Raw genomic sequence first — 12724 nt, 5'->3', positions numbered from 1 at the left:
TAGCTAATAAACCTATATTATTACTGCACACACACACACACACACACACACACACACACGAGCACACACTTGCACGCGTAACCCACATGCACACACCCCCACACACCTTGCATGCGGAGCCCCCTCCCTCCTCGTTGTAGTTGATAAGAGTCTGGTTTCCCTCGTCTTGCAGATTGAGGGGGAGGTGTGTGAACGTCTTACCGCCACACTCACACAGCAGGAGGAAAAGCAGCAGCACTGGAAGAGGGACACACAACCACAGTGTCACTACTAACAGTCATACGTAGAACATAGCATTTTACAGTACAAACAACTCACGGGTGTATAAAGTCATGGTTGCATAACACTTCATAGCATGTCACTGCTATATTACTGCTACCGATCAACATATTCTAGCAATATTGCATCACAAGTTTGATCTCAATTCGATAGATGTGATTTGGATTAGACTGAATTGGTATCTTTCAAATCTTTCTCCACTCCAGATTTCAGGCTATAAGCACTACGGTTAGTTCTAAGACAGTCTGAGTAACTGACTTTACTGATTGTCCGCCTACTCTCTAACTATCCCTTATCTCTATCTACAGTACTCCATACCTATTCCCTTCGAACTCACGTAAGAGGAGAAGCAGTCCAGCCAGCAGTAGTCCTATAGCGGCCAAGCCCAGGCTGGAGGTCCGGGGTAGAGAGGCCCTACACTTGTCCCCTCCCCCACAGTCACACACCATAACCTCGACAGTGTCATTTACAACCATCCCTTGCTGGTCCTGGATCACCAGAGGTACTGTGTAGTTACCGTACGGCAGACTCTTGAGACTGACCAGACCCGCCTCCACACCTGACCACCAGGGAGAAAGAGAGAGAGAGGGGTGGAAGGAGAGGAAAAGAAGGTAGCGGGTTAATTATACTCAATGCTGTGCAGCGTTGAAGGACCTGACATCTCAGTATTCTTTGTATTTTTCCAGGTGAGCAGGTTGTGTTGAGATTGGCTGAAATGTCCATGTGTATTTATGGACTTTGTAAGAGGTCTATGACAGCTATACAACCCTTCAGCTCTGTACGGAAATAGTAGATCAATATATATCAGGATAAATGCAGAGCTTTGGTGTGTGTGTATATGGATGTGTGTGATTCTGCTAACCAGTGGCAGGGTCCAGTTTCCAGCGGCTCTTCAGTGCTTTGTCTCCGTTGTCCGCTCCCAGGGAGAGGAAACAGGGACATCCAAAGGGATGGTTGTCCTTGTCTGATACCGGCACAATCACCTTGTTACCACACATCACCAGCTTCTTCTCCACCACATAGGGCGTGTTATCATTGATATCCCCCAGGTGGACCAGAATGGTGCCTGTAGCCGTGGCAGGGGGCTCCCCTGAGAAACGAAGACAGAGACTTTGAATACTTTATTATGCTCAATACCATACACATATGCACAGTTGAAGTCGGATGTTCAGCCAAATATATTTAAACTTAGTTTTTTCACTATTCCTGACATTTAATCCTAGTAAAAATTCCCTGTTTTAGGTCAGTTAGGATCACCACTTTATTTAAGGAATGTGAAATGTCAGAATAATAGTACAGAGAATGATTTATTTCAGCTTTTCTTTCTTTCATCACATTCCCAGTGGGTCAGAAGTTTACATACACTCAATTAGTATTTGGTAGCATTGCCTTTGAATTGTTTAACTTGGGTAAAACATTTTGGGTAGCCTTCCACAAGCTTCCCACAATAAATTGTATGAATTTTGGCCCATTCCTCCTGACAGAGCTGGTGTAACTGAGTCAGGTTTGTAGGCCTCCTTGCTTGCACACGCTTCCTAAGTTCTGCACACAAATGTTCTATGGGATTGAGGTCAGGGCTTTGTACTGGCCACTCCAATACCTTGACTTTGTTGTCCTTAAAAAACTTTGCCACAACTTTGGATGTATGCTTGGGGTCATTGTCCATTTGGAAGACTCACTAGCGACCAAGCTTTCACTCCCTGACTGATGTCTTGAGATGTTGCTTCAATATATCCACATAATTTTCCTGCTTCATGATGCCATCTATTTTGTGAAGTGCACCAGTTCCTCCTGCAGCAAAGCACCCCGACAACATGATGCTGCCACCCCCGTGCTTTACGGTTGGGATGGAGTTCTTCGGCTTGCACGCCTCCCTCTTTTCCCTCCAAACATAACGATGGTCATTATGGCCAAACAGTTCTATTTCTGTGTCATCAGACCAGAGGACATTTCTCCAAAAAGTATGATCTTTGTCCATATGTGCAGTTGCAAACCGTAGTCTGGCTTTTTATGGCGGTTTTGGAGCAGTGGCTTCTTCCTTGCTGAACGGCCTTTCAGGTTGTCGATATAGGATTCATTTTACTGTGGAAATAGATACTTTTGTACCCGTTTCCTACAGCATCTTCACATGGACCTTTGCTGTTGTTCTGGGATTGATTTGCACTTTTCGCACCAAAGTACATTCATCTCTATGAGACAGAACGCGTCTTCTTCCTGAGCGGTATGACGGCTGCGTGGTCAAATGTTCTTTACACTTACGTACTATTGTTTGTACAGATGAACGTAGTACCTTCAGGCATTTGGAAATTGCTTCCAAAGAGGCACTGAGTTTGAAGGTAGACCTTGAAATACATCCACAGGTACACCTCCAATTGACTGAAATAATGTCAATTAGCCTATCAGAAGCTTCTAAAGCCATGACATCATGTTCTGGAATCTTCCAAGCTGTTTAAAGGCACAGTCAACTTAGTGTATGTAAACTTCTGACCCACTAGAATAATCTGATCTGTAAACAATTGTTGGAAAAAGGACTTGTGTCATGCACAAAGTAGATGTCCTAACCGACTTGCCAAAACTATAGTTTGTTAACAAGAAATTTGTGGAGTGGTTGAAAAACAAGTTTTAATGACTCCAACCTAAGTGTATGTCAACTTCCGACTTCAACTGTACATACACACAGCTGCATGCAAGCACACACACACAAATACACACTACACACTAACCGTTGTCTATGGCTTGGATTAGAATAGTGTAGATGTTGTCTTTGTTGACGTAAGGTGACTCCCGGTCCATCTTCTTCACTGTAGTAACCTCTCCTGTCTTGGGGTCTATGGTGAACCAGCCTGCTGGGTCCTCAACTAACTCATACCTGGTCAGGACATGGAGAGGAGAAGAGAGGAGAAGAGAGGAGAAGAGAGGAGAAGAGAGGAGAAGAGAGAGAGAAGAGAGGAGACAGACAGACAGACAGACAGACAGACAGACAGACAGACAGACAGACAGACAGACAGACAGACAGACAGACAGACAGACAGACAGACAGACAGACAGACAGACAGACAGACAGACAGACAGACAGACAGACAGACAGACAGACAGACAGACAGACAGACAGACAGACAGACAGACAGACAGACAGACATAAGTAATAATGGTGAAACCAACTTACACAAAGGCTTCAAATAATGTGCAGATGCTTAATGTGAACACACTATTTCAATATACACTACATGACCAAAAGTATGTGGACTCCTGCTCGTCAAACATCTCATTCCAAAATCATGGGCATAAATATGGATTTGGTTCCTCTTTGCTGCTATAACAGTCTCCACTCTTCTGGCAAGGCTTTCCACTAAATGTTGGAACACTGCTGCAGGGACTTGCTTCCATTCAGCCACAAGAGCATTATTAGTGAGCTCATTAGTGAGGTCGGCACTTATGTTGGGCGTTTAGGCCTGGCTCGCAGTCACGGTTTTATTTACTCCCAAAAGGGGTTGAGGTCAGGGCTCTGTGCATACAAGTCAAGTTCTTCCACACCGATCTCAACAAACCATTTCTGTATGGACCTCACTTTGTGCATGGGGGTGTTGTCATGCTGAAACAGAAAGGGCCTTCCCCAAACTGTTGCCTCAAAGTTGGAAGCACATAATCATCTAGAATGTCATCGTTTGCTGTAGCGTTAAGATTTCCCTTCACTGGAACTAAGGGGCCTAACCCGAACCATGAAAAACAGTCCCAGGCCATTATTATCCTCCACCAAACGTTACAGTTTGCACTACGCATTGGGGCAGGTAGCATTCTCCTGGAATCCACCAAACCCAGATTTGTCCGTTGGACTGCCAGATGGTGAAGAGAGAGCGTTTCCATTGCTCCAGAGTCCAATGGAGGTGAGCTTTACACCACTCCAGCCGATGCTTGGCATTGTGATCTTAGGCTTATGTGCGGCAGCTCGGCCATGGAAACCACTTTCATGAAGCTCCCGACCAACTGTTCTTGTGCTGACATTGCTTCCAGAGGCAGTTTGGAACTCGGTAGTGAGTGCCGCAGCCAAGAACAGATGATTTGTATGCGCTACACGCTTCAGCACTCGGTGGTCCCGTTCTGTGAGCTTTTGTGGCCTACCACTTTGTGGCTGAGCTGTTGTTGCTCCTTGACAATTCCACTTCACAATAACAGCACTTACAGTGCCGGGGCAGCTCTAACAGGGAAGAAACTTGATGAACTGACTTGTAGGAAAGGTGGCATCCTATGACGGTGCCTCGTTGAAAGTCACTGTGCTCTTCAGTAAGGCCATTCTACTGCCAGTGTTTGTCTATGGAGATTGCATGGTTGTGTGCTCAATTGTATACACCGGTCTGCCACGGGTGTGGCTGAAATGGCCGAATCCACTAATTTAAAGGGGTGTCCACAAACTTTTGTATATATATTGTAAGTTGCGGGAATCAATATCACAACCTAGGTGAATGAAGAATCATTATGATGTTTCTGAGGCATAACATGTTATGCCACCCACCTGATTTTTTCCACATCTGAGTCAACGTCGGTGACTTTGGGTTTGTACAGCACCTTTCCCACCTCCTGCTCTTCCTTTCCATACACGTTTGTCACTTTATTGTCAAACACCGGGGGGTCGTTCACGTCAATCACCTTCACAGTCACGTTGACTGTCTGGGGGGGCACAGTCAGGGTTTTACCAGGGGACACGGCCCCGCCGGAGTTACACACAAACAAAGGCTCCTCGTTCTCCACGGCGATCTGCACATGGGTCAACGTTGTCTTCTCAAAATCCTTCCCCTGAGAGAAATGCACAAACAGTCAAATCATCACAATAACTGTTCAATCACAACACTACAAAAAGAGGGCTCGCAATTCTAACCAATTACTGAGCTTTTATTATATAAAATGGATCAATCAAGTAACAAAAATGTTTTCCCTTGTCAGCACATTTCGTGACTTTTTAAAATGTATTGCAGCAGCAAAATCAAGCATTTTGGAATGCAACTACCGTATCACAAAAAACTCAGCGAAATCCTGGAGGGACTGACTAAGTAATGTTTAAGTAATGTTCATGCTCAGGACATTGTTGGCCTACTCATGTAAGGGCATAAGGTCAAACAGACTCACCTTGATGACAGTCAGTATGCCCTCGTTGGTCTTGGGGTCAGTCTCGATCTTATAGTTTCCTTCCTCGTTCCCCTTCACAATGGAGTAAACGGCTCGCCATGCGGGGGTGTTGGGGGTGTCTGCATCAGTCACAGCCACTCGGAGTATCTCTTTATTGGATTCCATCTCCATCATGTGAGTATTGTACTGCAAAGAAAGACGGTAAAGTAAGTATTTGTGCTTCAAAAATCAATAAAGACTTTTTCAATCAATCGATCAATTGTTCAATTGATCAAACAACCAATCAACCAACAAATCATTGAACCAATCAGTCCATCAATCAATCAACTTGGAACTTACGGTCTTGTCTTTGAACACTGGCTGGTGAGTGTTGGAGTCCATTATGTGGAGGTTGACCACTGCAGTTGAGGACAGGGCTGGTATCCCATGATCCCGAGCTTCAACAACCACTTTATACATCTTTACTTTCTATGTGAACAACAACATAAATGAAATATTGATCCACCATTTTACATAAAGTTATTGACTGTGTGTGTGTGTGTGTGTGTGAGAGAGAGTTTGTGCGTCAATTGTGTGTGTTTGCACATGCTGTATGTAATGATGTGTGTGTCATAGTGGAACCTTACGTCATAGTCAAAGCAGCCGGTGAAGGTGAGCTGGCTCATCTTGGTGCCCTCCACCTGCTTCAGGTTGATCTTGGGCTCGGCTGGCTCCTGAGACAACAACTTTACACTGATGTTGGAGTTCTGTGTGTTCACCTGATCCATGTCCCTGGCTGTCAGAGGTACTGGCAGATACCCTGATAGGGGAGGGGGGAGTAGGGGGAAGGTGAGAAGGAAAAACAGGAATAGGAGGAGGAGAAGAGGGGAAATGAGTTCCCCTTTACATGTTCTCTATGATCAAGAAAGAGCAGCCTGGTTCTTGGGCGAACAGTCTAGCTAAAGAATACTTTGTACAAGGCTTATATACAGGCACATGATTTAGGGCCTTGTACTGACCCTCTGGCATGTTCTCTTTTACACTGGCTTTCATGACAGGGTGCTCAAAGTAAGGGGCGTTGTCATTGATGTCCGTAATTGCCACGTCGAACGTCAGAGTCTTGTCCACAAGCGCACCAGTCTCCTTGTCAATGATGTCAAACATAATCTGTGGGAAATAATATATTACTGCCATGTTAAGGTATTCCGTTTGTCTGTCTGTCCATCCGTCTGTCTTTGTCTTTTGATGCTTACATGAAAGAAGGGGTATGTCTCCCTGTCGATAGGCTTGTGTACGTACACCACTCCATCCTCGTCGTCGATGGAGAACACGTCCATCGGTTTCTCGGTCACTCCAGTTCCAGATAAACGGAACTGATGACTTTTGAAAAGAGCCGCTTTATCGTTGAACATCTGGAAAGATGACCAGTTTTCAGGGCGGTAGAGGGTTCACAGTAAAGCTCACTACAGAGTTCTGTTGGAACTGTTCTTCTCTTGAATGATTATATACTATGTATGAGCCCAGTGGTTTTCTACCTTTACTGAGGTAGCATGTGTAGACAGATTTGTCTTGTTTGTTGCTGTATGAATGTTTTTACCTGTGTGGCGAATTTAGGGAAAGGTCCAGGGTCCTCCTCCACTAGCTCAATTGTGGATAGGACCCACCTTCTTTTGGAACGCAGCAGCAGCTCCTTTAGGAAATCAGAGAAGGTGAGTGGAAGAGGGTCATTGTACCTGTGTTTTTAAACTCAAATGTATTTTAATTTCTGGAAATACCCATGACATACCCTCTTTTCCCGCTTGTTCAGTGTATAGTTGCCAGCGTCATGTGCCAGTGCTAATGCAACCGTCATGGAGACCTGATGATAGAAGGGTGCAAACATGCAATTAGAGAGGATATATTCACAGGTGTGTGTAGTAAAAAATACATAAAGATGAAGGTATGAATCATTGCAGGTGACAGACCTGTGGAAGCCATCATGATAGTGGGAGAGTTTGGATGTACTGGCGTGTGTGTGTGTGTGTGCGTGCATGATGAGTAATGATGATGGTGGGAAGTACATTATATGCAGCAGGGGATGATTGTATGGAGCCGTGTGAGATAGAGGACATTGCCATTTTGTGTATTGTCTGTATTAGTCTCACATGTCAGAAAGTTGCAATACAAACACATTGCGCGATTAACTGAGCACTGTAACTATTATTGTAAAAAAAGGCCACCCTGCTCGTCTCCTCTACCTAACTTCCCCTCAAGGTCCCTTCAGTTTCTCTTAAGTCGCAGGCTGGTCTGCCACCTGGGCGCCCGTCGGACACGGACCCTGGCCTACCATGATCCCGGATGTTTCCGCATTCGTCGCCGCTTGCACAGTTTGTGCACAGAACAAGACTACTCGGCAAGCTCTGGCTGGTCTCCTCCAACCTCTGCTTGTCCCCCACCATCCATGTTCCCACATCTCCCTGAACTTTGTCACGGGTCTAACCCCGTCTGATGACAAACACCGCCATCCTGACCATGGTGGATCAGTTCTCTAAAGCCGCCCACTTCATTCCTCTCCCCAAACTACCCTCTGCCAAGGAGACGGCCCAGGTCATGGTGCAGCACGCCTTCTGGATCCATGCACTGCCCCTGGACATGGTCTCCGACCAGGGTCCTCAGTTCTCGTACCAGTTCTGGAAGGAGTTATGCACCCTCATTGGGTCGTCGGCCAGCCTATCCTACGGGTTCCACCAGCAGTCCAACGGCCAGTCGACCAGGACCTGGAAACCTCCCTGCTCTGTCTGGTCTCCGCCAGCCCCACCACCTGGAGCCAGCAGCTGGTCTCGGTGGAATACGCCCGCAACACCCTTTCCTGCTCTACCACGGGCATATCACTGTTTGAGTGTTCCCTGGGGTATCAGCCCCCGCTCTTCCCTGAGCAGGAAGAGGAGGTCGGCATACCTTCTGCCCAGATGTTTGTCCGCCACTGTTGTCATATCTGAAGGAGAGCCTGGTCAGTTCCTCAAGACCACCTCCAGGTATTGATGACAAGCGGATCGCCGGTAACATCTCGGCTCATATCGTTATGGGCAGAAGGTATGGTTATTCACTCGGGATCTGCCCCTCCTGGTGGAATCCCGCAAGCTCTCCCCCCGGTTTATTGGCCCATTTCCCATCTCTAGAATTATTACTCCTCTGCTGTTCATTTTTTGTTGCCAGGTGGCGCCCCTAGAGGGGAAGGGGGGGTACTGTCACGCCCTGATCTGTTTCACTGGTCTTTGTGCTTGTGTCCACCACCTCCAGGTGTCGCCTATCTTCCCCATTATCCCCTGTGTACTGACACCTGTGTTTTTTGTTTGTCTGTTGCCTGTTCATCTTGTTTGTGAAGCTTACCAGTGCTTTGTCCTGTCAACTCCTGTCTTTTCGCAGCCTCTCTTTTTCTCGCCCCCCTGTTTTTTTACCCTTATCCGTCCTGACCCTGAACCCGCCCTCCTGACCACTCTGCCTGCCCCTGACCCTGGGCCTGCCTGCCGCCCTGTACCCTTGCCTTTGTTTGCTGCAAAAAAACATAGTTACTTCAACATGGTCTGCACTTGGGTCTTACTTGGATACTTGATAGATGCTCCAGATACTCAACTAGTCTAAAGAAGGCCAGTTGTATTGCTTTTTTAATCAGAACAACAGTTTTCAGCTGGGTTTTCTAATGATCAATTAGCCTTTTTAAAATGACAAACTTGGATTAGCTAACACAACGTGTTATTGGAACACATGAGTGATGGTTGCTGATAATGGGCCTCTGTACGCCTATGTAGATATTCCATAAAAAATCTGCCATTTCCAAATACAGTATTAACAATGTCTACACTGTATTTCTTATCAATTTGATGTTATTTTAATGGCCAAAAATATGTGATTTTCTTTCAAAAACAAGGACATTCCTAAGTGAACCCAAACTTTTGAACGGTAGTGTATATGTATATTGTATAGTTATAAACCTTAACTAGTACTGTTTACATGTGTGCATATCTTTGTCTTATAGAACGACAGCAATAAGATTCCAAGTCTTCGGATTACCACAATCATATAAACATCCTCAAATAGAAACAGCTGTGTGTGTGTGTGTGTGTGTGTGTGTGTGTGTGTGTGTGTGTGTGTGTGTGTGTGTGTGTGTGTGTGTGTGTGTGTGTGTGTGTGTGTGTGTGTGTGTGTGTGTGTGAGCATGTGGTGTTGACCAAGTGTTCAGTATGGGCCTCAACATCATGTTCTAACAGGTCAGCACTATAGTGGGCAGAACCAAACCAATCAGTTAGAAGTATATAGTGGGTGAGGTTATTCACAGCCGACCGCACAGACGGGTGAGGGCATAACAGCCAAATGGTAATGAAACCACATACATTTTATCTTATACACTCTTGGAAAAAAGGGTTCCAAAATTGTTCTTTGGCTGTCCCCATAGAGTACCACAGTATGATTCATAATACCCATATAACCTAGCAGTCAAACAGGAAAATGGTTCCAATTGTTTTTCCACCATTCATTTCCCCCATTGGAGTTTTTAAAAACACTTCAAATAAGGGCTGTGTTTTCATGTAGGCTTTACCTTGGCCTGACGTTCTGATAACCGTGTAACTAGCTCTAGGACCAGGTAACTTATCAATATATTTGCCTGTATTTACCCCCCCCAAAATTAAATGCTAATTTGGGAAAAATGAATATAGTGATTGGAACCTTTTTTTATTATAATACCTTAACTTTGGGGCTCTATACAACAACTCTTTTTGGTTCAAGATTAGAACCCTTTTTGGTTCCAGGTAAAACACCTTTAGGTTCCATGTAGAAAACAAAAAGGGTTCTTTAAAGGGTTCTTCGATGGGGACAGCCGAAGAACCCAATTAGATTCCAGGCAGTGTACCACAGCAAACAGAGAGCAACAAGGCACGAGACACCTTCACTTTGTTTACAGCACAGAAAATATGCCATGCAAAGTTGCATGTCATGGACACCAAACATTTCATAGACGTTTTTTATAGACATCAAATAAAAAAAATATATAAAAGCTTGAAGACCCACTAAGTCACCTTGGGTTGGTAGACTTGGTAAAGGGATGGTCAAATTGAAAATATGCAGCACAAATGAACAACTTAAAGTATGTTTATTCAGAGTCAGGCTTTAGAACTCAATGGGGGGTGTGTTATGAGGATTTAAAGTGTCAATCAGCAGTAGAAACAACGACAAAGCGTCCTCCCGCCCCTTTCGGTAAAAAGCTGAGGGACGGGACTGGAGAAATGGAACCACTCTCATAATTCATAGACAGAGCTACGGGTGCAAGGACTCCATGATATAAAAATGAGAGTTTTAACCATGTTTTGGTTGTTTACACTTACTTTGTTTGCAAACATTGGAGTAAAACAAGCTTATATTTTTAGTTCAGATGGGGTACAACATTGTTAAGTTCTCAATGGGTACATATCATTAATTTGTTCATTTAAGTCCAAAGCTGTTATGGTTGAACGCAAGGTGAGGTTTATAACAATTGAGTTGGGATCACTGCAGCCAATTGACATGTTATTATCATAAAAATATATTTGTTAGAGACCACAAAAGAAGAAAAGCTTGAAGACCAATGATACCCGATAAATGATCCAATAATTATAAGTAATGCTAATAATTATTGGATTATTTTTGAATAAATGAGCCAGTTTATTTTTACCACTTTTTTTCTCCCAAATTTCGTGATATGCAATTATATTCTTGTCTCATCACTGCAACTCCCCAACATGCTCGGGAGAAGCAAAGGTCGAGTCATGCGTCCTCCGAAACATGACCTGCCGAACCACACTTCTTAACACCTGCCCGCTTAACCCAGAAGCCAGCAGAATCAATGTGTCAGAGGAAACATTGTTCATCTGATGACTGAAGTCAGCCTTCAGGAACCTGGCCTGCCACAAGAGCCCGATGAGCCAAGTAAAGCCCCCCCAGCCAAACCCTACCCTAACAACACTGAGCCAATTGTGGGACTCCTGGTCACGGCCAGTTGTGACACAGTTTGGGATCAAACCCGGGTCTGTAGTGATGCCTCAAGCACTGCGATGCAGTGCCTTAGACTGCTGCGCCACCCGGGAGACACCCTTTAATTCATTTTTTGACTTTAATAAAAAATATAGCCATTGAGATGCCTCTGCAGGTCGGGGGCAATACTTAAGAAGACCAGAGTGACTCAGCCCCAATCAGAAAAAGGGAGTGGCTTGTTTAGCTTTCTCTACCGTCTCTGACTAAACATAATTAAAACCACTGGCAGCCATTTTGTGCTATTGTTTATAAGGTAGGCTAGATGGACTCATAACCTTTCAGTGTTCAGAGAGAAAAAACTCAATGTCATACTAATATTATGATATACTGCACCCACATGACACTTCCGTGATCTACATTTCAGTACAACATATAGTATGACAAAGTATTTTTTTTAAAGTATGCACTCACATTCTCTAGATAAGAGCGTCTGCTAAATTACTAGAAGGTAAAAATGTGTGTGTTTACCATTTACCGAGGCTGGTTTTGTACTCACCGTCAGCAGAAGACAGGACACCTTCGCCATTTATGACCGTTCCTCTTGATATCCTTTGGGTAAGTGTCAAGAACTCAAATGTGGCAGAGGTACTTGAGACATTTGGTACAGGCAGCATGTGAGGGACGGCCCACTATCCCTCCAGGCTCACTGAGCATCTGACACAGTCGTTTCCCCCCCTTTGTCCTAGACATGTGTCCTCACCAAGTATGTGTGTGCGTGAGAAAGAGAGATTGTGTATGTGTGAGAGTGTGTGAGTGTAGGTGTTTATACTTTGTTTAGTATATACGTGTGTGCATGTGTGTTTGTGTGTGCATGCATATGTTCGTGTGTGTGTGTATAGGTGTGCCACTAATAACCTGTTGCTGCTATGTGACACATCTCAGGTCCCCAGGGCTTTAGTGAGGGGCGTAGTTTGCGAGGTCAGAGTAAGACCCTCTCTCCCTCTCTGCCGGTCTCAGGTTCTCATATTTTATTGATGCTCGTCCTACAGGGCGAGATGACTCATCCTCGGCACTACCCAGATTTCTAGGGTTATGTCTAAATCAGAAAGGATTTTATAGGCCTGCAGACAATACAGATGCTGTTGTTGGAATTTTGTATTGTGTTCAAGGTTTAGGTCAATCAAGTGTAGTAGGTTGAGTGTCCAGGTTTAATCAGAATTGCAGATGGCAGAGGGTTGGAGCAGTGCACATTATAAACACAATTCTAACAAATATTATCCCAGCCTATCCCTCTCCTCATGCCCCAACCCTTTGCAACGCAAGAATTTCTCAGAACACAACCCAGTAATCTGCTTTGCGT

The 12724-nt window shown here is 44.8% G+C and overlaps 1 protein-coding gene across 1 annotated transcript in view; it reads right to left on the bottom strand.

Moving 5' to 3' along the window:
- The window catches only part of cdh26.1 (cadherin 26, tandem duplicate 1), a 35018-nt gene extending 22917 nt beyond the window's left edge, over positions 1-12101 (bottom strand). The window contains exons 1-13 of the mRNA XM_024375162.2: positions 11921-12101; positions 7166-7237; positions 6977-7069; positions 6633-6791; positions 6399-6546; positions 6027-6199; positions 5740-5868; positions 5401-5586; positions 4790-5070; positions 3003-3148; positions 1142-1369; positions 617-838; positions 107-237 (exon numbers count right to left, since the gene is read on the bottom strand). Coding sequence (XP_024230930.2) covers positions 107-237; positions 617-838; positions 1142-1369; positions 3003-3148; positions 4790-5070; positions 5401-5586; positions 5740-5868; positions 6027-6199; positions 6399-6546; positions 6633-6791; positions 6977-7069; positions 7166-7237; positions 11921-11950 — 1998 coding nt within the window. The 5' untranslated portion in view covers positions 11951-12101. The remainder of the gene's footprint in view (positions 1-106; positions 238-616; positions 839-1141; positions 1370-3002; positions 3149-4789; positions 5071-5400; positions 5587-5739; positions 5869-6026; positions 6200-6398; positions 6547-6632; positions 6792-6976; positions 7070-7165; positions 7238-11920) is intronic.
- Between the last annotated feature and the right edge of the window lie 623 nt (positions 12102-12724).

The sequence above is a fragment of the Oncorhynchus tshawytscha genome, linkage group LG16 (assembly GCF_018296145.1).
Source record: "Oncorhynchus tshawytscha isolate Ot180627B linkage group LG16, Otsh_v2.0, whole genome shotgun sequence".
NCBI lineage: Eukaryota > Metazoa > Chordata > Actinopteri > Salmoniformes > Salmonidae > Oncorhynchus > Oncorhynchus tshawytscha.
Note: the sequence above shows the minus strand (reverse complement) of the source record. Positions and strands in the feature narration are given on the sequence as shown.